This window comes from Tamandua tetradactyla, chromosome 6 (assembly GCF_023851605.1).
Source record: "Tamandua tetradactyla isolate mTamTet1 chromosome 6, mTamTet1.pri, whole genome shotgun sequence".
In the NCBI taxonomy this organism is placed as follows: domain Eukaryota; kingdom Metazoa; phylum Chordata; class Mammalia; order Pilosa; family Myrmecophagidae; genus Tamandua; species Tamandua tetradactyla.
The window spans coordinates 23,498,631-23,521,961 of NC_135332.1; the positions used below are offsets into that span (position 1 = coordinate 23,498,631).

Consider the following 23,331-nt stretch of genomic DNA (forward strand, 5'->3'; position numbering starts at 1 on the left):
CTATTCCCAAACTGGAAAGGAAGGCCTGAGTCGCCAACCTTCAGCCCTGGGGTCTCAGAGCTGCAGCCTCAACCTTCCGCTTCAGGAGAAACAGTCTGATGACTGGGTTCATCCTTGGGAGGCCAGAGGGGCTGTTCAAAGACCTGGGACCAGAGTCTTTCAGCCACCCTGAAATCTCAGGATCCCCTCTTCTTGAACCAAAGCTCTGGTGCTCAAAGGAGGAAGGGGTATCAGGGATGGGGCCCACCGGAGACTTCTCGTGGTCCAGTTTTGCCCGTATGCCTTTCGTCTGTCACCCACGACACTGCTTTGCCCCCTCCCGTCCCCAGCCCCAGCGCTGGCGTTGCGGGTGCCAGGGAGATGATGGGAGGAGGGGGTGTGGGCTGTGGAGTGAGAGAGGCTGGCAGAGGCGGGGCTCTAGGGGGCTGGGGACTATAAAGGGGCATGGGCTGAGTGCGGGGGGCCTGAGCCAGGTGCCTGCTCACCTAGGACTCAGGGTAAGTGGGCTCAGAACTGCCCCGGGCTTTGTGGGGCTCCTAAGGGCAGGGGCTGGAGGTGGTGGGAAGGACTTGATACTTTGCAGGCCTGGGGGGCTCCAGGGGGTCTGAGGTCTGCTTGGAGCTGGCTCTGCACCTGGACAAACCTGCCACACTGGGAAAGCATCTGCTGGAGAGCAGAGAGAGTGTATGTGTGCAGGGAGGGTGCTGGTGGCTGTGAACAGAACTTGTGGCCATGACCTTGCGAGTGACGGTGCCAGTTTGGCCAGGTGACGACGGCAGTAGCGTCTTCTCTAGGACCTGTATCTGCCTGTCTGCCCTTGTGGGCATGCTGGGGAGAGGGCCGGGTTTCTGTCCTTTGGTTCACAAGTTCATTATCTCTCCCCATCCATCCCGTGTGTGAGCTGGAGTGCCCTGATTTCCCACTAGCCCCTTCCCCAACCCTAACACCTCCATCTGTCTCCTCAGAGCCATGGGGCTCCAATATCATGAATTCTGCATCCCGACCCGATTCCTTCAGATACTCACCTTCTCTGAAAAGCTTTTCTGCTTTGCCGAGGCCCAGGCTGAGCTCCAGCTGTTAGGGTGCTCACGAGGGGAGCCGCCTGTGCTCTCCAGGGCAGTGCTTGGAGCTGGGGTGGTCTGCAAGCAGCAGCCCTTTGCTTTACCCTCTTACTTTTCCCCACGGCTGGAGAAGCAGTGAAGGGCTAACGGGGGGCCCAGGGTTCCCTGGGCATTGGGGAATCTGCCTCCATTTTCCCATTCTTGCTCCTTCCCCTTTTCCATGTCTCCATCCTTTTCTCTTCTCTTCCATGCCCCGATTACCCTTCTTTCCCTCAATCCTCCCCTTCTTTCTCCCGTCTTCTCCTTGCCCTCTTCATGCTCCCACCCCTTCTTTCTTCTTCCCTTCTCCCTCGGCTTTCATTTTGTTTCCTCCCTCTCCCCAACAACTCTTCTCCTTCTCTTTTTCTTACCCCTGTGTCCTACCCTCCCGTCTCTCTGTTCATCTCTGATTGTCTGCTGGGCTCTCTCCTTGTCCCATCTTCCTGAGTGTCTTGGTCTCTACCTCTCCGGTCTCTGTCTCTGTCCCTTCTCAGCTCTCTTCCCTCCCCTGTCCCTCTCTCCTCTGGTTTTCTTTCAGATGGCTGCCACGCGCCGCTGCCTCTCCCTGCTGCTCCTGTGCACCTACATGGCTCTGCTGTTGCAGCCGCTGCTGGGCTCCCTGGTAGCCCCGCTGGAGCCTATCTACCCCGAGGAAAACGCCACCGCAGAGCAGCTGGCCCAGTATGCGGCTGAGATCCGCAGATACATCAACATGCTGTCCAGGCCCAGGTGTGCGTGTGAAGGAGGGAAGAGATCCCAGTCACGGGACCCTGGGGTCATGCTGCACTCCTGGCCACGACCCTGTCCCCAGCCCCTTTCATCCTTGCTCTTGGGGACCGAGAGTAGCCCTACTGACCAGGCCTGGGGTCTGCTTCCCTGGGGCAGGACGGCACCCAAGAGTAGGGATGAGGCAGGTGAGCTGGCACCTGGATAAAGTGCTTGCCCCAGCTGCCTCTCCCCTCTCAGGTATGGGAAGCGAGACAAAGAGGACATGCGGGACTTCCTGGAGTGGGTACCCCGCCATGCAGCTGCTTCCAGGTAGGAGGGATTCTGTCCTGTCTGCCCAGCTCCCTACCCCACTCCAGGGCCAAAGGGGGGAAAGGTCGCGGGGGACTGGAGTGGAGCTTGTGAAGGTGGGGGGAGAACAGAGGCCCAGGGCTGGCCTGAGGTCTCCTGAGGGCATGAACCCACCACATCCTGCCCTCTCCTCACAGGGAGCTCAGCCCCATGGACTTGTAATGCCCCCTCCTGCCAACTCAGACTCCCCGGGTGGCGTGGCACAGCCCTCCGCATTCACCTCTGGCCAAAGCCCATTCTCTGCTCTGCCCTGGCTAAATAAAGCAAAACAAAAGCAAAGCCTCTCTCCGTGTCTCTGTGGACCCTGATGCAGGCAGGAGCACGCCAAGTACATGAGAGAAAGGCGGCTGGGAGGAGGGGGAGGTGGGTCACAAAGGATCCAGGATGTCTGCAGGATTATGAGAGTGTAGTTCAGCTCATCCCCTCTGGGAAGTGTGGCCGAGAGGCAGGGACTCCCAGGAGGTCACTCAGCCAGCGAAGTGGCGGTCCTGTGCTAGAATCTTCTCATTTCAGCACCTTCAGACCTTCTTGATCATCAGCCTGCCAGCCCTGTCTCCAAACACACCCTGTTCCCCCTCCTGTGTCCCCATTTCTCTACAGTCCTCCCTCCTATGCCTGCCCAGCGCAAGTACTCACTTACAGGGCCTTGGTGCTGGGCATTGGTCAGCCCCGAAGAAAGACCCTGGGGCTAAGGCAGTCCTTGGCTGCGGAGGACGGCAACACAGCTGCCCTCCTCCGGGCGGGTCAGAGTGCGTCTCGCTAGGCTGTGGTCATTCAGGGATGGTTCATCAGGGGACATGGGGACCAGCTGGGGCATGGCCAGGGAGGGGGACTGCGATGGGGAGGGGTCTGGAGATGGTGTCATGTGAGGGTTGTTGGGGAATCTAGGGAGGTGCTGTCACTCTCACTGCACAAAGGAAACTGAAGCTCAGAGAGAGAGAAGGTAAAGCAGTTGTCCCAGGTCACACAGTCTAATACAGCGACTGACAGCACCAGCTTTAGAGTTAGGCTTTGAATCCAGGACCTGCCACTCTTGGCCACAGTGGATAGTGCTCTGGGCCTCATTTGTAAATGGGAAGAATGGACAGTAGGCAGCATGTTAGGGCTGTTGTGTGCATGACATGAGATCACATGTGTGAAACCACACAGCCCTTGACCCAGTCAATAAACAGAAGCTTTTGAGGGGCAGACTTGTCATGCAGTCCCTGGCCAGTCTAACGTCATCTTGAGACACAGGGCAGGCCCACGGACGGGGGACTCTGGGAAGCAGGTTTGGGGTGACTGTAAGGAAGCATCTTCAAGGAACCAGAAACTTGGAGAAGAGGACTCTTCTGAGAGGTAGTGAGGAGCTATTCAAGCTCCAGAGGAGGGGAGGCTGCAAGGGAGGGATGTGGCCTCCTAAGGAGGAGGCTAGATTAGCAGAGATTTCCAGCCACCACCAGGGGTAGATTCTGGGGATTCCACACTCCAGCTGCCCCGTGGCTTTCCCCCATCCTTGCCCTTATCCAGCACCCTGAATAGGTAGAGGTGCTGGTGGTGGTGGTGGTGGGGGGGTAAGTGTGTGTGTGTAAATTGGGCAGAAGGGAGCTTGCCTCTATTCCCCTTTCCTGGGGCTGGGAGAACTGACCGGGATAAGGGACAGTCAAGTTGGGCTGGGGATGTGCAAAATTAGAGAATTAATTAAAGTCTTTTGGTTTCCGGAACGGGTTCCCTGGCTCCCCCGTGTCTTCTGCTGGAAAGGTTAGAGCTTGTGGGTTTGGTGGGGGAGGTATCCACTTTCCTGGGCTCAACACCTCACACCGACTCCAGCGCAATGACATCACAATCCTGTTGTGTTTCCAATCAAGGACTTGCTCAGATCGGTATGTGAGAATGACCCAGAAATGGAACCAGGCCCTAACATGCAAAGGGCTTCCGGATGATCCAACTGCTAGGCAAATGCACGGAGCAAGTTGGTTCTTAAATCCAAGGGGAGGTGCTGGGTTAGGAGCTGGTTTCAGCAGACCAGAATTTGAGTCTGGATCATGGAGCCTGAAGTTCCAACATTCTTCTGGCGGCTAAGGGGATGGGTTCTGAGTGGGGAGAGAGTATAGACACTTCCTAGGATCAGAAAATAGGATGCTGCTCAGGACATACAGGGGCATGAAATTTGGATCATGGGAGCTGCCTCAGCAGTCAAGTGGCTGCTGCCCCTGCCCAGGCCCTTCAGATGGTCCCCAGCCCCCAGAGAAGAGTGCCACCCTCACACCCAGATTCTCAAGGACAGGCCCGGGCTGGGTCATGCCCCTTCCCCAGCTCTGCTCTCTGCCTGAGGGGCTGAGAAGGTCCAGAAGGCAAAGCACAATGAGAGACAGACAGAGGCGCTGGCACATGAAGCTGCCCCATTCTGTGCAGAAACTTGGAGGGTGGGGTGAAGCCCTCCTGTAAGGTTGCTGGGACCTGTTTCTCTCATCTTCGTTCTCCCTCTTGGTCAGAGTTCCAAGCCCTGGCAGTGGTGTGTATGTGTGGGGAGGGAAGGATGGACGGGTTTCGTGGAAGAAGGCATGGGAGTATCCCATACTGAGGTAGGTCTTCTTCCACATTAGGAGCTCCAGGGTCCCCTCCTTCCCACTGCCCACAGAAGTCACCACAGCAATAGAGACTTTGTTTCTCTTTATTGTTGCACTGGGGCATAGGGAGGAGTTGAGGTACCTCTCAGGACAGGAAGGTGTTGGTGGGCGGGGCCCGGGTCTGGAATCTGGAGGTCAAGGCCCAGCCCAGAGAAGGCAGTCCCTGGGGGCCAGGTGTCCCTTCTAGGGGCTTCCTCTCGCTCCCACCCAACCTGCCCCTGGCTCGGAGGCCCCTGCCCTGCTCTCAGCAGCGCTCCGGCTCTCCTACCTGGGGCCCTGGGAGGAAGTCTGCGGTTGGGGTTCTAAGGCTTTCGGTGGCGGTGGTTTCGTGGCGTTCGTGAGTTTCTGGTGGTTGCTAACGTCTTTAGATTTCTTGGTGTCCTTGGGCTTCAGGCTGGAGGACATATCCTTGCAGCGGTCAGGGGGCCGCTCCGGAGCTCCGCTCCCGGCCGCGGTGCGCGCGGGCACTGCCCGGTAGCGTCCGCTTCCGCCCCCACCCCCCTCCCTTCCTTCTTCCCTCTGACCCTCGGCCGACCCACCTGCTGTTGAAGAGCTTCTCTATGTACCTGTTGAAGGAGCCGAAGTTCGTGAGCCAGCTGGCAGCCCTGGGTCTGCTCAGCTGCGGACCCACGACCTCCGCACCTCCGGCGCCCTCGGGCCGCAGCAGCAACGCCACAAAGCAGCCCAGGGCCAGTGCGCACGCGCAGCGCAGAAGCGGCATCTGGAGGGGCGGGGCAGAGAGAGCGGCGGCGGGCGGTCACGTGACGCCTAGTTCCCCGCTCCGTGTGAGATCCCGTGGCGGGATGGGCACGCTGGGGTTTCGGGGCTCTCAGGCCGTGGGGTGTGTGTGCTCCTGGGACATACGCAGGTGCACAGCGCCGTGAGGAATACCGAGGTTCCCGGGTGTGCATGGTGCACACCTGGACGTGCAGAGTACCGCAAGAAAGCACCGAAGTAAACGGGGACAACGTGCTTTAGGGGCGCACCTTCGGGTACGCGCGGTTTACAGCCCCTGAAACCTAAGGCCTTCCTCGCTGTGCCCCAAACCTCACTGACCCCTCCCGCTTCTCCCTTGCTCACGACCCTGCAGCCACTCTACCTTTTTGCTGTTCCTTTAAAAATGCCCGCCATGCTGTTCTTTTTGCCTGGAAGACTTCTTCCGGATAACTGTGTGGCTAATTCCCACACCCCATTCGGGTAGCAGTTCAAAACTCAGCTTCTGAATGGGTCCTACTGTTTAATAGCAGCCTACCCTCTCACCTTGCTCTGCTTTTCTTCAACTGTACAGTCTAGCTTATTATATTCCTACGTATTTGTTGTTTTTGTCCCTCCCCTGCGGCATCCCTCCACCCATGTAAGCACCACGAGGGTTGGGCACTTTTGCCTACATTGTTCACTGATGTATCACCAGCACCTCGAATAGTGCCTGACATTTAGTAGGTACTGGATAATGCATGTTAAATGCCTACAGTATTGCAAGCCCAGGGATTCACATACACATAACCCACTGATGCAGAGAATTTTGTACCTGAGAAACACAGGCACACACAGTGTGATTCACACACATGAAGCCTGTAAATATGATGCACATCCCTGCAGCCCCTTCAATCCTCAACCCTCCATTGGCCAAGACTTCCCTTAATCCCACCAGGGCAGGGCAGGAAATCCTGCAACTGTCCTGGCCATCAGACTGGCAGAGGAGGGTGGCCCTGGTCCTTCTCCTCCCCTGGGGAGTGGCCCTTTCTGCCAGCATCCATCCCCAAGGTCCTGGAGGACACAGCTGACAGAGGTCCCAGGCTTGGCTATCAGACATTACCATGGTGCTGGGTGGTGCAGAGTGGATCAGCAGTGGATCTTGGGCCAGGACCTCTAAGCCTTTTATATTTCTTGGGCTCCATGCTCCCTTTCCCTCTGAGGCTCCACCCCCAACCTGTCCTCCTCTTAACTCTTGACCTGTGAGTTGGGAATCAGGAGAGGGTGGGGGTGGAAGCACATGGTGCCCAGAGGGCTACTAGCTGCCCTGGCCAAAGCACAGTCCCTGCCAGGGGTACAAAGCCGTGGGTGGCAGAGATGGGGAGGTGCTGGAGAGGAAAGTAACTTTTGCTCCAAGTTTATAGATCCCAGAAAGAAATTGTCTCCAGAGTTAAGAGACTTTTCCCAGGGGCTCTTCTTGGGGTTAGGAGGAGGAAATCCAGGCTGAGAAACCAGATGCCTTCCTATCCACCTGTATCCAGGGCACTTCCTTTCCCTGTAGGGCTGCTGTGGCACCCTGGTGTTCATACTCCCGACCTCTAGGCCTGCTGGCATGGGGAGGGGTTGAAGTTGAGGTTTTTGCTTTCAGGATTTCAAGCCCCACTGTGCCAGCCTACGTAGCGGTTTTGCAGCTACCAGCGGTTGACCTGCAGGGCCTCTTGGAGGTGGTGGGTTTGGACTGCCTAAATGATGAATTCAAGGCTTTGGGCTGTCTCACATCACAAAACCTCGGTAGTGTGACCTGTCAGGGCCCTTTTACCTGCTTCTTAGTGCTGCTTCCCCAGGGCGTGGTTGTGAAACTTGTGCTGATTCTTTGTGCCCAACCCACTTCCAGCAGGAGCACAGTTGGAAGAGCAGGGAGTAGAAGGGACAGAGCTCTTACTGGCACTAACTCTGACCCCATTTTCAGATATGCCAGGGACAGGAAGGACCAGGGACCCTGAAGCCCACAGCTGGGTGTGATCAGAGGCCAGCGTTCGATCTCTCCAGGCTTCTGCGTCCTGAGGCACCAAAAGGATGTCCCCCTGGCAGGGTGGGCACTGGAGAGCATGGGTAGCCCCTTCGTGCAGGGCAGCGGCCTTTTCTCTTCCCTCGGGTCCAAGGGGCACACTCATCTCTCTTTCTTCCTTAGTTCTTTCTGGGACGGGCCTGGATTCTCTCACAGCAGGCCCTAGTGCCTTGAGTGCCTACCATGTCCACGGCAACCCTCTCAGGAAAGAGGCCTCAGCGAGCCCTCTCTGTGCCTAGTTACCTGGAGTTCTCTCCTATCCACACATCTGTTCCAGTCTACCACCCAAGGACCTCAGGCCTTAGCTTCTGCTAACGATCTCTTAGATGTACCTGCTCCCAACCTTGGCTGTACATTGAAATCACTTGGGAAGCCTGAAACACTGCTGCTGCATTGCCCTGTCTGAGAGATTCAGTCCCACGTACAGCCAACCACCCACCAATGCCAGACACTATATAGGGGCTGGCGGTACCGCGGTCAATATGATATAGTCACCGTCCTCAAAGAACGTCCCAGTCTAGTGAGAATGGACATTTATTGAATGAATTACTTAATGCTTCAAGACATAGCTACCAAGAAACCATCTCCTGGTAATGCCTGTTGGAAAGAGGGAGGTTTTTAGCTCCTTCATGAGCAGAGTGGGAAATTATGTTTTTAGGTACATAGATCATGGGAGTTGGAAGGGAAATTAGTTAACTAGCCCCTTTCCCCCAACTTTCCATTTTACGGATGAGAAAGCCAAGGCCAGAAAGCTGAATTTTCGGCATTGGAGGAGGAAGGTGGAGACTGAAAGCCCCAAGGCTTTGGTATTAGGGAATTCTTGCCCGCTGCTAGTACGTGTTGCTAAACTGTCCTCAAGTCCAGAATCTGATGTCAATAAAAGAGTTAGGGCATTTTAGTAAAAGTATTTTTAATGAAGTCTGGATAAAGTCAAGATTAAATTAAGCTGAGATGAATAATAGCTAAGGATTAGCAAGAAAGATTACAAACTGTCATGTGCTTATTTCTTTTAATGCGAATCATTATAGGCATAGTATTAGATCAAATTTAAATGTTTAGATTCAGCTGTTTTTGCGAGTTATCCTATTTTGGTAAACTGAAGAGTAATTGATGGCAAACTAAGCACATCTCTTAACTAATCATGCCCGCTAAGTCTTGCTCTGCTGCTTTCTTGCTGTGGGATCCTGGGTAAGTCATTTAATGCCTTTGACTTTCAGCTTCTTCATCTGTGAAATGAAGATAATAACTATCTATGAAGCGAGATGCAGCATCTACAGTGGAGCCTGAGAACAGACGGCCTGGGGCCAAATCCCAGCTCCACCACTTACTAGTATAAGGCCTTTGGACAAAGTACTTCACCTCTCTCTGCTTCAGTTTCTTCATCTCTCCAATGGAGTGCCTCAACAAGTTGTTACGGAGATTAAATACATTCATACATGTAAAGAGACCGAAACTGTGCTTGGCAGAAGGCTCAATAATGATGGCTCTAGGACGGCGGGAGGATGATATGTAGAGCTCAGAGCTCCTTCCCACAGTTGTGGGATAAAACTTTGAATTATGAATAAACTTTTTGAAAATTAAAGAATGCAAATCTGAGCAGTGGGGTAAGCGGACTAGGCAAATGCCCCAGGCCCTGTAGAAAGGAAAGATCTTCCCCATTTCTAACCCTGGCAAACTTTTTTGCTTTCCCCAGGAAGAATGGAGTAGTGCCTGTCTGGCTGAGTGTGTCGGAGGCCGGGACACATCTGTGTTGTAAGGCAAGGCTCTGGCAGCAGGCCCTGGGGGCCCATGACAGCTCAAGGCAAGCAGGCTTCGTGATGTCAGCAGGACTCTGAGAATGGTGGTGTGGGAAGAATGTTGGGCTAAGAAGCCAGGAGGCCACACGTTTTGGGGTTTGCCATGCTCTGCTGGGGAGATTTCAGCACTCTTCAAAGCTCATTTGTATCATAGAGCTGGATACCATGATCTCTAGGGTCCCTCTGAAATTTTGTTTCATGCTTCTCTGGACCCTTTGAGTGATCCAGGGTGGTGAGAGAGGTGAAGGCAAAAGGAGACAAGGAAAAGATGCTTTTTAGAGGCCTGGGAGGTCAGAAGCAACTTAACTTGATTGGGTCTGTGGGTAGGAGAGGAAGGGAAAGTGGGAGAAGGGGACCATCCAGGAACTGGTGCGAGTAAGTTGGAAGGAAGGGCAGAGCCAGGGATGCCAAATTAAGCTGTGAAACTGGCTGAACAGAGTTCACGTCCTAAGAACACCCCTGGATTGAAGGTTCCGTACAGGGGAGAAGAGAAGTCCCAAAGAGAAGTTTTGGTTCCAAGGCCACAGTCTTTGGAGAACATCCACATGAGCCCTTGGTTTCTGTCAGCTGAGTTTCTGATAGCAGGGCCTCAGGGATGGGTGTGTGAATGGGTGCTGAGGCTTTCTGGTCAACCTCCTCCTTGAAAGAATTAAGATCCCAATGGATATGAAACGGAGACTGAGATGAAACACAGGGTGTGTGGTGGGGAGTGGGGGGTTGGGGTCAGGAAAGGAGGTTATCTCTACTTGGAAGGGCAGTGAGACTTATAGGGGATGCTGGAGAGGCTTCCTCCTCCATATCCTATCCCTAACCCTACAATGCTGTGATTCATGCACGCTTCCCAGGTGTCCCCCTCCCTGCTGGTTCCTGTAGACTGGATGTTCACCCACTCTAGGGTGCTGGGTCAGGCTGTCCAAGGGAGGGAGACATCGGACATGGGACAAAATTGCCCCAGATTTCAACTCTTATTTGGAATGAGTTGTGTGTGTGTGTGTGTGTTTCTGAACAGCAACAGGAAAGACAGGTTGGGCTGCTGGACAGGGGTACCCAGGATCGCACAGTGGCAAAAGGCAGCACTCCCCTATGTTCCACCTACATGTGCGGGCATACACACACACATACACAGACACTCAGGCAGTGATGTACAGACGTGCATAGACATGGCACACAGTTACCCACATATGTGCAATCATACACACACCATATAGAGGCGCAAATGCATCATGAACATGCTCGTGCACAAATAAACATATACTCACAGACAAGCACCTGCACACATAGACTTTTGCTTTCTTGTGTACTTGGGTGCACACTCATGAGGTGTACCAGTGGACTCCAGCTATCTACCCACCTGGCTCAGGAAGGCCCAGACCTCCTAGAGGGATACCACCACCTGCTTGCTTCCTTCAGCCAACCCCTTTGCTGGTCCTTTGGGTGGGAAAGGTGGATAATCAGAAAGGTAAGTGCCCAGGGTGTCCCTCCATAAGCGTGATCACACCCCCCCCCCCACCTCCAGGGTCTGCATTGACTTTTGTGAGCTCTCCCCCACCCCTTGGCTCTGTCTCTGAGGTCCGCTTCACTACCTCTCGCCCACCTGGCACAGACAGCCCATTCTCTCTGGGTATGGGCTGCCTGTTCCCAGCACCCCTCACATGATACCCACATCAAAGCCCTTGGCATATCAGTGAGGTCACTGGTGGAAGAAAAGAAGAAGAGAAGCAGGTGGCATAGTTGGGGGTGGATAAGATACCACTAAAGGGTGTGTGGGCAGTGGGAAAGGGACATGCTGTCCAAACCAGCTAGCTGGAACTCCAGAAGCGCTAGAGTAGACCCCTACCCACACCCAGGAGAGTCTGAGGCCAGTCATGGGCACATCGGATGGCCAGAGACAAGGCTTGACCACTCACTCCCCAGGTGGCACCTAACCAGAGCCTGCCCAGATCTGCTCCCATTTATGGAGCACCTTCTGTGTACCTGGCACTATGGCAACCACTCTACATCTGCCATCTCCCCTAACCCTCCCTATTCTGGAGATTGGTATTCCCACTGCACAAATGAGGAAATTGAGGGTCAGAGAGGGTGTATGACTGGTCTAAGGATACACATGCCAAGTGGTGGAGCCAGGATTTCAACCCAAAAGTGTCTGGCTCCAGAACTTCCTACCCTGAAGGGGTTTGTGACAGAGTAAAGCTGGGAGGCATGGTGAAGTGTGAGTGTTGGGCCAGGCATAGAGTGGGGAGAGGAGGACAAAGAGATTGCTTGCAGGGGGAGACTTTTTGTCTCTCCACTCAAGTCAGGCAATCTGACGTGGGCATAGGGCAGGCTGAGGTGTGGCAAGGGGATGGTGATGGAGGGGAGAAAGGGCCCAGCACATTTAGCCCTTAGGGGAGGTCTTGGTTTGGTCCTGGAGAAGAGGCAAAGCTACTTATCTTGGTGCCTAGTGAAGTAGGGATGGGATTATGGGGGACCACTGTTTTGCTTTTAGAGCAGTGGTTTCCAAAGTGGGGGATGGAACATGGTCCCTAGGGCTACACAAATGATCCTTTGGAGTGTGGGAAGAAAATATTGACACTTCTATTTATAGTTTAAAATTATTTAATCCTTTTTAAATGTCTGTTTTTTTTGTGAAGGGATTTTAATATATTGGTTCAAAAGCACAAATATAATAATTTTATAAACAAATACATAAATATATATATATTGGCATTGCGTGCTCCATACTCTCTCTTTTTTTTTTTTTCTACTGAGAGGTATAGCTAATAGAAAAGGTTTCCAGAACAAGGTTCTAGCTAGTTGCAGGCCTGGAGACAGGAAGCAGGGATGGAAAGATAGCCAGACTTAGGATGGCTGTTGGCGGCCCCTGCTGGACATTTCCAAATGTACACTATTGCTCAGTGCAGATGGGATCTCTTGGAAATTCAGACCACCTGCTCCCAATTTTACTTCTCTGCATACACTGACTCTTAATGCTCTGGACTGAACATCCAGCAGAGGAAAGCCTTGATTTCAGGGAACCAGAGGCACTGCCTGAATCCTTGTGACCTTCGGGGTGGGAGTGGCAGAGGCAGGGAGAGAGACAGAGATCATTACAGAGCCCAGATGGGGAGGATTCATACCCACCCTGCCAGGGGCCAGCCCCTAACTACCATGGGATGTGCTATGGATCTCCTCAAGGCTGCTTCCCTTTGCAGCTACACCAGTAGCACCCTATTCCTTTGGGGCCTCAGCTTAGAACACTTACCACTTCTGTTATGACATTCAACTGTACCATAGAGAGAATGTGCTTTTTGCATGTATGTGACACCCCACCTCCCCCAATCTCCCCCCTCCACCCCAGACTGTCAGCTCCAAGAGATTAGGGCACTTATGTAACTATCTCAGTATGCCCCAAGCTGGCACTATGTCTGGTATAGAATAGGAGCTCAAGAAATGTCTCTCCCCTACTCTGGAGACAGTAGAATCTCACAGAGCAGTCGTGAGAATCTAACAATTCATCAATTGTAAAGCCGTGAACAGATGTGAGGGACTGTCATTCTGCAAGGCCCTTTTCAGAGAGATTCTTGTTGAATGGCTAATGGGGGGAGGCAGGCTGTAACAATAGCTCAAATCCAGGATCCCACCTTGTCCTGAGGATCTTGGATGGAATGGAAGGTTTGCTGTTTGTTGCTCTGGGGTGATAGTTGCATGATTTTGAAGAAGTAATTAATGTTTTGGAAGGATTTAAGATCAGCTACCCAACCAAATACAAATAGCCGAGAGGTGGCAATGGAAGGCAGCATTTATAATGGGACGGGGACTTCTTTTCCTGAGTTGGATTAGGAGGGTCTTCTGGCCTGAAAGCAGTGATTAGAAGCAGTGTGGTCCAGGAAGCCTCCTTGGAGGAAGACCCAGGAGCCTGCAAGTCCAGTCCCACCATCTGTGGATGCTAACTAACTTCCTCTTCTCTGTAAAGGCCGAGGTCACCTAAACAGCAGGGCTTTCAGCAGACACTTGACCCAGTTCAGTGGCTTTTCCCTCTCCCAATCCCCAAACCTATACCTCGGAACTCGGGTCAGCTCCTGGGACCCGGGTACCTATTTTCAGAATGGATAGCAGATAAAACCCATTTCTGAGATTTGCAAGCCTGTTTCCAAGAGTCAGTCCATTTTTGACCACAGGAGCCCAGTTAATAATGAAGAGGGATAACCTCCGGATATTTCAGCACAGTGGTCAGAGAGCAGTAATAGACCCTATAAATTTGGCGCCCTGAGCCAAGGCTGGTCCCTAATCCACGCAAAGAGCCTCCAGCATTCTTTATCTTTACCCGGCAGGTTTGGGGTGGAGCCGGAGGAGGAGCGAAGGCGAGTCAGTGGGCTTAACCCTTTGTTTGCTTCTTGAGATGGGGTACCAGGGAAGCGTAACGAGTTGCTGTATTTTTCTGTATTCCGTTGACAGGGGCATGGAGCAACGCCCCGTGCAGCCCTAAATAGGGTCTCGAACCCCACCATCTAAGAGATATTTCCTCTTTTGTTTTTTCGCACATTATTTATCCTTAAGAGTCTGGGATCTGGATATTCACCATTCGAGTCCTTAAAATCTGCCCCTGAGCCTTTTGTTCCTAGAGAGTCTTTCTGAAGTCCTCCCATTCCCTTTCCCAATTGGAAAGTAGGATAATGAAGAAACTGAGGCACACCTGGAACGGGGAAAAGGGGAGTAATCGATTCGGTCCCAGTCGGCTCTGCGTTCACCATCGCCCTTTTAAGGGATCCCTGGGCGCCGAGAGACCCGAGTGGGTACCGGTCCCAGTCCGTGCTTCCCCGAGCGGGGAACAAGCAGTGGGTGGCCGGCTGGGCGGCGTTTCCCAAACCACCACTTACCCTCGCGTTGCCCAGCTGCTCGGAAAAACTACTTTCTCCCGGTTGTCCACCGGCATCTATATCCGCCCCCTCCTCTCTCCTGGCCGCCTCCGCCCCCTCGCGCCGAGGAGGCCTCGCCGCTTTAAGAGCCGGGTGAGCGATTGACGGGCGAATAAACGCCGCGCGCCGCCCGCTCCGGAGCGCCCGGAGCTAAGGACTCCCCCGGCGCAGGTAGGCGCCCCCGGCCCCCGGGCCACCCCGGAGCCCTCGCCTGCTTTTCGCCCTGGCACGGCGCTCGGGGCCCTATACCTCGGGTCCAAACTCCCGGGGTCCTCATCCCCAGGCCCTCCCCCTCCTTCTCGGCCCTCTTTCTGCGGCGCCTGAGGGAATAGACCAAACCCCGCAGCCCAATGACGCTGGCCCGAGCCCCCGCCGTGGGGGCTCCACAGTGACATCGGGCACAGAGCTGGTGAGCTGTGCGGGGCCCCTCTAGGGGCTGTGCGGGATCGGGGGGACTTCCGAGCCCGGCATTATGTAAGAACTGCGCTGTTTGCGCTTCGGAGGGGGGTGCCCCGGGCTGAGGCCCAATGCCTGAGCCTTCCCGAGGAAGGGGTCCCGTGAAGGGGGCGCGCTGCCCTTTCCGCCTCTCAGGCTGTAGAGGGTAGGGAGGGTCGGGTTCAGGGGCCAGAATTAGGGCCTGGGGAGCTGGGATGGAGGTGGGCGCCAGAAGCGAGGGGCCAGGGTCAGAAAGTTGGGTCAACTAAGGGGTGGGGGAACGAAGACTGGGGGGCGGGCAGCCATCGAGTGACCTCATCCTCTGGTCTCCCGCGGGCGCGCAGGCAGAGAGCCTTCTTTCTGGGCTCGCAACACGCCCCCCCTCCCCCCAGGTCCTAGCGCCGAGCGTGTTAGGTCTGGCCTCCAGGGCCGGGGGCAATCTGATTGTCAGCTCGGCCTCCACCCCCCCACTCCACCCCCATCTGGTCCTCTGACCCACAATTCTGCCCCTATAGCCGGTCGGTCCCCAAAGGGCCTTTGTCAGACCTTACTCCCCCCCACCTCTTTGTATGTGAATGGATGGAGGGGCGGGTGTGTGGATGGGAGGGTGGTGGAAACCGCCCCCTTTCTGGGCTGGCCCACATCTCTAGCGAAGCTCCGGGTGATGTATAACCTGGAGGTAGGGGTACCCGGGCTTTTGGAAACCCTAGTGCAGGTTCCCAGTATGCCTGGTTCCCAGAACTTGGCACAGAGCCAGGCTGGCTTGCCTGGCACTGCTGTTCTCCTGTGGGCACTGCCCAGGCCCCGCCCTCGAGGAGACTGGGAGGGGAAGGGGCGGGGCAGAGCCAGCTGATGCCGTGGGAACCGTCTCCCCAAGGAGAAAACCCAGTCAGGCTGGGCAAGACTTCAGAGGGCAAGGATATCATAGAGAATCCTCTGTGCCTCTCCCCACCCTCCACTCATGAGGGAAGGACGACATCTGGAGTCCCCACTGGCTCTGCTGGTGCCTCTGTCAGAGGGAGCACTATTGGCAGGGAGAAGGTCCCAGGTTCCAGGTCATCAGGACCTGGGATAGAGAAGGAAGATTCCTCCCCCTGGTTCTCTAGGAATACTGACAGCAGGGGTTGCCACAGGGTGGGTGGGGCACTGGCTGGCACTGAGGATCCTGGGCATTTCTCCTAGTTTGGGTGCTAGCCTGACAGGGGGTGCCCTTCTCCTCCCTGAAAGCTCCTTTCTTCCATGTCCTCAGGGGCAGTGCCAGGAGGATAGGGAGTCCTCCCCTGAACCTTTGTAATTTCTGCTGCCTGAGTTCAGGTGAACAGTTCAGGCCTGGGAGGGGGATGGGAGTAGAGAATCAGGTGGGGGTTCTTCTGGGAAGAATCCTTTTGTGGGTGAGGGGGTGGGGGGGTGGAGTGTGAAATTGAGATTGTTCCACCCTCAGGGCCCAGAAGGCATTTAGTCCTAAAGTGGGCACTGCCAGCTGCCTCTGAGCTTTTCTGCCACCCCCCACTCTCCCACCCTTGCTGTGAGCCACTGCCTCCCATTGTCATGGCAACTGGGAATGGGAAGGCAATGGGTTGATGGGTGGTAGTATCCCCCGTGAGAATGGGGGAGCCAACCCCAGCTTGAGGAGGCCCTGGGCTAGGAAGTACAGTTCTGGACTCCTCATGCCTGGATCTCTCTGGAGCCCTCTGCTCTCCAGCTCTGAACTAAGAAAGGGAGAGGGGAGAAAGAGGAAGCCAGAGAGACTTTGAGAAGGTCGGACATCATTTCTCCTTGTCAGATGGACCAGTGTTTTTGGAGCATCCATTCTGTGCTGGGCAGGGTTCCAGAGGCCAGTAAAGTGGAACTGGTCTTTGCTCTCTGGGAGCTTACAGTGTGGGCATACTCATCTCTCCTGCTTTTGGCTCAAATTCTGAGGCCCCTTCCCTCCCCGACCCCCCAGACCCCACACAGATGGGCAGGCAGAAACACTTTTTTAATTAAAAGGTTTTCATTGTAGCTCTCTCTATTAGCTTTGTGACTTTGGGTAGATCAATTAACCTCTCTGATCCTCAGTCTCCTTCTCTGTGAAATGGGTCTATAATATCTGTCCTTCCTGCCTCCCAGGACTTATTGGGATGATTATTATTATTCAACCCTCGGTTTGAATAACCCTCTGTTAGAGAGCCCTTCCTATTCCCTTCTCCCCTGCTTTGCCCTTACCCCTCCCTTCTCACCCTGTTCTCTCCCCTCTATCCAGGAGAGACATTTCAAAGCCCTTGCTGACTTCACCATGCCTGTTGCCGCCACCAACTCTGAGTCTGGTAAGAAGGGGTGAGGAGGCCAGCTGTTTCCAGTGGTTCAGAGGGTGCCAGGCAAGGGCTTGGGGGTGGGGAATCACTCCCATGGCTGCCCTGCAAGAACAGAGAGCCCCCCACTGCCACTCCACCCTGCTATTCAGGCAGCCCCTATGGCCCTCTCCTCTGTGTGAGGCTCTGTGCTGGGGTACAGAGGAGAGCAGGAGTAAGACCTGAATCTGCCCCAGGCAGGGCTGGAGACAGGGCAACTCACCTCCATGGGGTTCTCAGGGATGCCTACCCTGAGATGATTCATGCTATTGCTGGGGGGCACTGGACCAGCCTAGTCAGAGAAGTGGCCTTCACGTGACCCAGGAACTGGGCCTTGGAGAATAGTTTGGGAGTGAAGGGACTAGAGCAGCACAGCCTGGGCCTGAGAAGTCCATGGTGCCGTATCCATTAGCATGGAGGTGGAGACAAAGCCAGAAAGCTGGGAGAGGGTGTATGTGTGACAGGGGCACAGAAGCTGCACGTGGAGGGGGAGGAGAACCAGGTCAGGAAGCCTCCTAGATTTCGTTCTAGCAGACATTTTACCGTAAGGGAGAAGGCCACCCAGACAACAAGGAGGCCTCGGAACAAGCCGCTTAGCCTCTCTGAGCCTGCTTTTCCTCCTCTGTAAAAGGAATATAATGTTAACAGGTTGATGTGAGACTCAAAGGGAAATATTCACAGTTATGACACTGCCGCTGTGGCTGAGTTTTCATTCTGTCATTATCCCTGTGGCCTTGAGCCAGTCACCTCCCTTTGAGGACCTGGATTTCCCCATGTATAAGATGAGATGATGGGATAAGGTCAGTATTCTTAACTTTTATTCACTCTGGATCTCTTTGAGAACATAGTGACAGCAGTGGGCCCTCATGGAAGACAAGTGCTTCTATGTACAAAATCTGTGTTCCACTTGTGGGAGTTCATGGACTCTGTTAGGTGCATTCGGGGACCCACCCAGGGTAAGTTCCCTGGGCTAGAGGCTCTTTAAGGGCCCGGCAGACTGCAGCCTGTTATGGTTTTGTTCTGATTTATCTGATCCCACCCTCACACCTGCCACTCTCCCCATCCCCACCCTACCTCCCTTTATTATCTGCCTCCCTGGCAGCCCTGTCCCTTGCCCTCAGCTCTGTTGCTGCTCCTGCAAGACTGCATGATGTCTCAGGTACCCCACCTGAGTTAGAATGACTCCCCGGTGCCTCCCTCAGAAAACGTGAACCAAGAAAGTGAGAGCTACTGGGAATGATGCCCTCACCCCCAACCCCCCAGAAAGTCCTCTTCTACAGGCAGAGTCCCCTAGCTTCTGCAGCCCTGTGGGGGGTCAGAGCCTTCACTCCCTATCCAGCCCACTTAGCCCCCTGCACTCTCCGCCTGCTCCAGCCTGACTGGGCCCCACTGTAAGCTGCTTAGGACTTAGTTAAACTGTCCCTGAGCCGATGAATTAAAGGCTCCTCAATCCGGGGCTGCCTGTAAGCCCATTAATAGGGCCCAGGAGAGGTGAAGGGGGACTTCCCTGCTGTGGTCCCCTTGATGGGGCACGGCCAAGGGGACAGGTAGTAGAGCCTGGGGGTGTGGATGCTGGACTGCTTCTTCAAAAGACTCCTCCAGAGGGGCCCCTGGGTGTTGTGCCATAGGCTGCTCCTGGCCTCCAATATCCACAGGAAGGACTACAAAGTGGTCCTCTTCCCTTCGGCTGTCATCCCTCCCCACCCTGCCCCTGGGTCGCACTAGCTCCCTGCCTCAGAAATCTAACATTAGGCTCTGGCCCTTGTGATTTGGTGGCTTTCCACCTTGCACAGGACTGATGGAGAGACATCGGTGTCCCTGCCTCTGCAGTCAGGTTCACCCTCTCTCCCCTCTCTTCCTTCCTCAAAGAACCCCTCCCCACTCTGGTGAAGACGGCAAGCCCCTTCCCCAAGAGTCAATTTGGTTAGTGTTATTTTGGAGGGAGGGAAATGGTATGGGCAGATTCCTCTTGCCGAAAGACCCCAGCTCGACTTTGAGTAAGGTGAGGGGGGCCCTTGGGTTGGGGGATGGGTATTGGGTGTGGAGATGTATGGGTGATGGTATGGGCTGAGAGTTTAGAGATCTTGCCCTGACCATCTCCTGACCTGCAGCCTCCCCTTTCTTCCCGGTTCCCCAGACTCCCTCCTTTATTTGAATCTAGGCTGGGATGAGGGGCTGCTTTTAGGTGGAGCTGTCCCTTTAAATCTCTCCCACATCCCTGGGTTAATGTCCTGGTGTGTAATCCCGCCTGCTGCCATGGCAACCAGGGGTGCAATGCGACCTAGTGCCACTCCTCAGGGAATGGCTGGCTGGTGGCAGTAACAGCACCCTGGTGGTGGCATTATTAGTCCCTGCGATCCGAGGACTGGGGACTTGGCTGGGGAGCCTGTGACCCTCTGCCCCACCTTTTACCCCTGCTACATGATTGTGACTTCAACTTAACGTTACCCAGTTCCAAGAAGCCCAATTTACCCAAAGGGAAGAGCTTTGGGAGATGGGAGCATGGAAGAAGCTGCTGCTGAGATGAGAGGCCAGAAGGGCTGGATGCACCTTTCCCTGCCCATGGTACTGCCACTACCCTCTGCCTGTCTGGCTTTTCAATTTGAGGAGGGATTTGGGGGCTTGAAGATATGCCCTATTCCAGTGGAGACACTACCTCCTGGTGGAGTATTAAGGGTCGTTCTTGGGGACTTCGTTGATGAGGGGATCATGGTAAAGGCCTGGAGGGGGAGCAGAGGGCGCAGGGCGCGGGGCGGAGGGGGTTTAGGGGTATATATTAGACGTGGGAATTCAGAGGAGAGGCGGGACAGGAACAACCTGAGGCTAAATCCCTTCCCCCAGCTCGAGTTTCTTACATCTGGGCTCTGAGAGGAGGGGAGGATCTCTGGGCACCACGCCAGTCCTGAAGGAGCAGCAAGCTATCCCTCCCCGCCCTCCCCCGCCCCCATCCCACTTCCGTCTACTCTCGGCCTCCTCTTCCCTACCTCCAATGGTACTAAAACGTGGGGGTCTGGCCAACCATAGGACGACGGCTCTCTCAGTCCTCCATCCTCTCTCCCATCCTTCCTACTGCCCCCTCCCCACCCATCAGCTCCAATCTGGACTTTGACCAATCAGCGAGGCAGTCAGGGCAGCTGAGCCTTGCTATTGGCTGATTCTGCGGAGGGCGCCTCCTGAGCTCCTCCCTCTCCAGCGCTGCCCACCTCTGGCTGGGAAGGCGGCAGACGGCGGCGGCGGAGGAGGCTACTCTGTGAGCCCCTGGGCCGGGGGTGGGAGGTAGCCATGGCGGGCAGCCCAGGCAGTGGGGCCTCCTTGGAGGGTATATCTCTGGTCTCCTCTGAGGAAGCGGAGCTCCGGAGGGAAGGTAGGGAGAAGGCGGGACCGGGAGCCGGGGGTGGGGTGGGGGGGAAACTGGCCCCTTAGCCTACCCTCCCCCTGTGAGGTATGGGACATCTGGAGAGGGCGACCTAGGGGCAGGCCTCCAGGAGACTGAAGGACCTGGGGGCATGACCCCAGGAGAACTGACCTGGGCAGAGGGCATCAAATCCGCTGGTTCAGGCCACCCCACCCCGAACTGTCATGCAGAGCAGTCTGTGTATGAGGGTGACTCCAGGATTGGGGAGCAGGGCCCGTGCTTGGACCTCTTGCAGACCTCTATAAGGTCCTTGCTGGTCCTTGACCAATGCTGAGCCCCAGGCCTGCATTGGGATCTAGGGGATAGACTTAAATCGTTGTTTCTGGAGAAGGTGGGGAGGAGGTGAGGGAAGAGGGTGAGAGTCCAGGAATCCCTGGCCCTCTCTGTCAGCTCTAGTTTCAGTGCCCCTTCCTCTGTATCTACCGCCCTTCACCACAGTTTACAGTTTGGCTGTTGTTATGCAGATGCATGTGTGGGTGGCAGGGTGGCATGGTAATGATACCCCTTGCCCATCTCTGCCCCAGCTGGTACGCTCTGCTTCTCCTTTCTTTCTCCTAGAACCTGTCACAGCCTGGTGCCCCCACCTATACCCCCACCTATTGCTACTGCTGCTGTGGCCAAGCTTCAGGTGTTCTTATGACCCTGGTTATGTCCTAACCCAGGCTGAGGGTTTTCTGATCCCTGGGTTATCTTGGTCTGGCCTCTGTCCTTGGGTGCCCATTGCCACCCCAGGCTCCAGGGTGTCTGTTGCCCCAGCTCCTGTCAATGTTCTGGTTTTCAGCTTATAGTCTTGTTAACTTCTCAGTTATTATAGATCATTGTCTGTTAAAGCTGAAGGGCCTGTAGGCACGATCTAGTCCAACCCACCCATTTTGCAGGAGGGAAAGACTGAGGTCTGTATGGGACATTGACTTGTGCAGTCATACTGAGTTAGTGGTACAGCTGTGACTAGATGCACTTGGCCCTGGGTCTACTCCATTATGAAAAGGCACGGCTGCCTGCTTGGCTCTGAACCTACTCTCAGGGATGCGCTCCAAGTAGTGTCTTCCCTAGGACCTGAGTCCTGGCCAGGTGCGGGTGGTTGAGTCTTGGGGCTTCAACCCACCCAGAGGTTGAGTGTTCTCTGGCTCTGGGCAGAACCTGACAACTGCTTCCCTTTCTCTCTTCCCCCACCTCTGTGTCTACTTCCTGCTACCTGGAGCTTTGTGCCACTTGTCCAAGCTGGCATTATCTAGGGCAGAGAAGAGGCCAGTGGAACTGACTCTTAGTGCTTCTGCCTCAGAGAGGGACATTCAAGGGCCTGAGGTACCCTAGCTTGGAAGAGAGGGAAGTACTGTGCTAGGGAGGGTCTGTATTCTGGTGGAGAGGAGCCAGGACATTTGGGGGGTTTATGTCTCCTGTGGGCTGTGTTCAGCTGGTACCTGTGTGTGTCTCACAGTCTACTCCTTCCCCCCAGCCATGCAGCAAGTACTGGACAACTTGGGATCCCTCCCCAATACCACAGGGGCCGCGGAGCTGGACCTGATCTTCCTTCGAGGCATTATGGAAAGTCCCATAGTAAGATCCCTGGCCAAGGTACAGTACTCTAAAGTGGTGGGTGCAAGGCCTGTGCCTGGGGAAAGACATTGGGCAGTGGGTGTTAGTCACGGGGTGCCCTGGGAGTGGGGCATGTGACACAGCAGACTTCCCCAAGTGTGTGTGTATGCACGGGCATCCAAGCCCAGGTGATGAGTTTGAGGGACTGAGGTAGAGGGTCTGTCCCTCCCCAACTGGTGAGTGTGTAGATGTGCCCATGTGGATGGTTGTTTGGTGACTGCCAGCTTGTGGAGGGTGTGATTGGTGGGGTGAACATGGCTATGTGTTGAACTCTCCAAAGTTGGTTCTGCCCATCTCTCTGCCTTTAGGCCTTTTCTGTAGACCTCTTTTTAAGATCACCTGCCACACATCAGGTCCAGGAAAGACTCACTAAAAGGGAAAACTATAAAGCAGTTTGATAATGGCAGTGATAGAGCCCGAGGTACTAGACATTTGGGAAGCATAAAGGTCAGGTGCCTCCTCGGGCTGGGGTGGGCAGAAAGGCTTGCTAGAGGAAGGGCAGCTTGAACTGAGTCTTGAAGAGTGAGGAGGGAAGGGCATTCTGGGCCCCAGGAAGAGCTTGAACAGAAACACAAAGATGAAAGGGAGCCGGAAGGATGCATGGAACTGGAAGCCTGGGTGCAAGGCTGGAGCTTCAGGTACGAGATAGACAGCTGAGGTGATGCCGGCAGGTGGTAGAGGGTGCACTGGACATCTGAAGTTCACGCAACCTCTACTGAGTTTTGAGTGGAGGTGTAATGACTGCAGGGGGGTGGTGTAAGGGCATCCATTTGGCACTTATTTGGAGAGTGGCTGGCAGGTCACACATGGAATTGGAAAGACAGTTGGGGGCTGTGTTGTGGGAGTCCTGGGTTTTGAGGTCTGAACTGGAGGCCTGTCTGGCAAAATGGGGCAAAAGAAATGCTTAGGATGTAACTTGGTGTTTGAATGTGGAGGAGGCAGAAGGGGAGTAGCAAGGTGCTTGGGATTCCTGAGGGGGAGGAGGAGGACGAAGGGGAGGGGATGGTGATGGAGGGCATGGAGATGGTACCCATGGCTCTGTTGGAGGCAAGGCTGGCAGTTGAGGGAAATCAGACCTAATTGCCTGATTTCTCAGTGAAGGTCATATAGTTGTCTCCTGGGAGTTGGGTTTGACTTGTCACTGAAGGGGAGGGGAGAAGGGGCCAAGGAGTAGGACTGTCCATGTCAGGAGCCCTATTTGCTGTGGTGGGAGTGACTGAGTCCAGAGATGCAGAGAAAGGAAGGGGTGGCTTTGTTCCTGGGCTTGTGCCAGGCCTGGGATATGGGAGACTGGGATGCAGGGGGTAATGTGAAGGG

The 23,331-nt window shown here is 54.9% G+C and overlaps 2 protein-coding genes across 13 annotated transcripts in view; both read left to right on the forward strand.

The window, feature by feature from the left end:
• Positions 1–478: 478 nt before the first annotated feature.
• Positions 479–2,446, forward strand: PPY (pancreatic polypeptide). 2 transcript variants are annotated; one of them, XM_077163006.1, is made up of 4 exons: positions 479–497; positions 1,639–1,829; positions 2,067–2,138; positions 2,315–2,446. In XM_077163006.1, the coding sequence occupies exons 2-4, from the start codon at positions 1,639–1,641 to the stop codon at positions 2,337–2,339; spliced, it is 288 nt and encodes a 95-aa protein (XP_077019121.1). In that variant the 5' UTR covers positions 479–497; the 3' UTR covers positions 2,340–2,446. The 2 variants fall into 2 exon arrangements, with proteins under 2 accessions (XP_077019121.1, XP_077019120.1); XM_077163005.1 differs by having other exon boundaries at positions 486–497; positions 1,595–1,831.
• Positions 2,447–14,333: 11,887 nt separating this feature from the next.
• MPP2 (MAGUK p55 scaffold protein 2) overlaps positions 14,334–23,331 on the forward strand; it is a 33,545-nt gene continuing 24,547 nt past the window's right edge. For 4 of the 11 annotated variants that reach the window (XM_077164228.1, XM_077164232.1, XM_077164237.1 and 1 more), the window contains exons 1-2: positions 20,104–20,367; positions 21,875–21,993. In XM_077164228.1, the coding sequence (XP_077020343.1) occupies positions 20,286–20,367; positions 21,875–21,993 (201 nt within the window). In that variant the 5' untranslated portion in view covers positions 20,104–20,285. The other 7 variants (XM_077164233.1, XM_077164234.1, XM_077164236.1 and 4 more) reach the window with 7 other exon arrangements.

Excerpts from the sequence above, each read along its gene's own strand:
- PPY (XM_077163005.1), top strand. The coding sequence starts at position 1,639 with ATGGCTGCCACGCGCCGCTGCCTCTCCCTGCTGCTCCTGTGCACCTAC. Across the intron at positions 1,832-2,066 it reads CATGCTGTCCAGGCCCAGGT|GTATGGGAAGCGAGACAAAG; the intron begins GTGCGTGTGAAG and ends CTCCCCTCTCAG. Across the intron at positions 2,139-2,314 it reads CGCCATGCAGCTGCTTCCAG|GGAGCTCAGCCCCATGGACT; the intron begins GTAGGAGGGATT and ends CTCTCCTCACAG.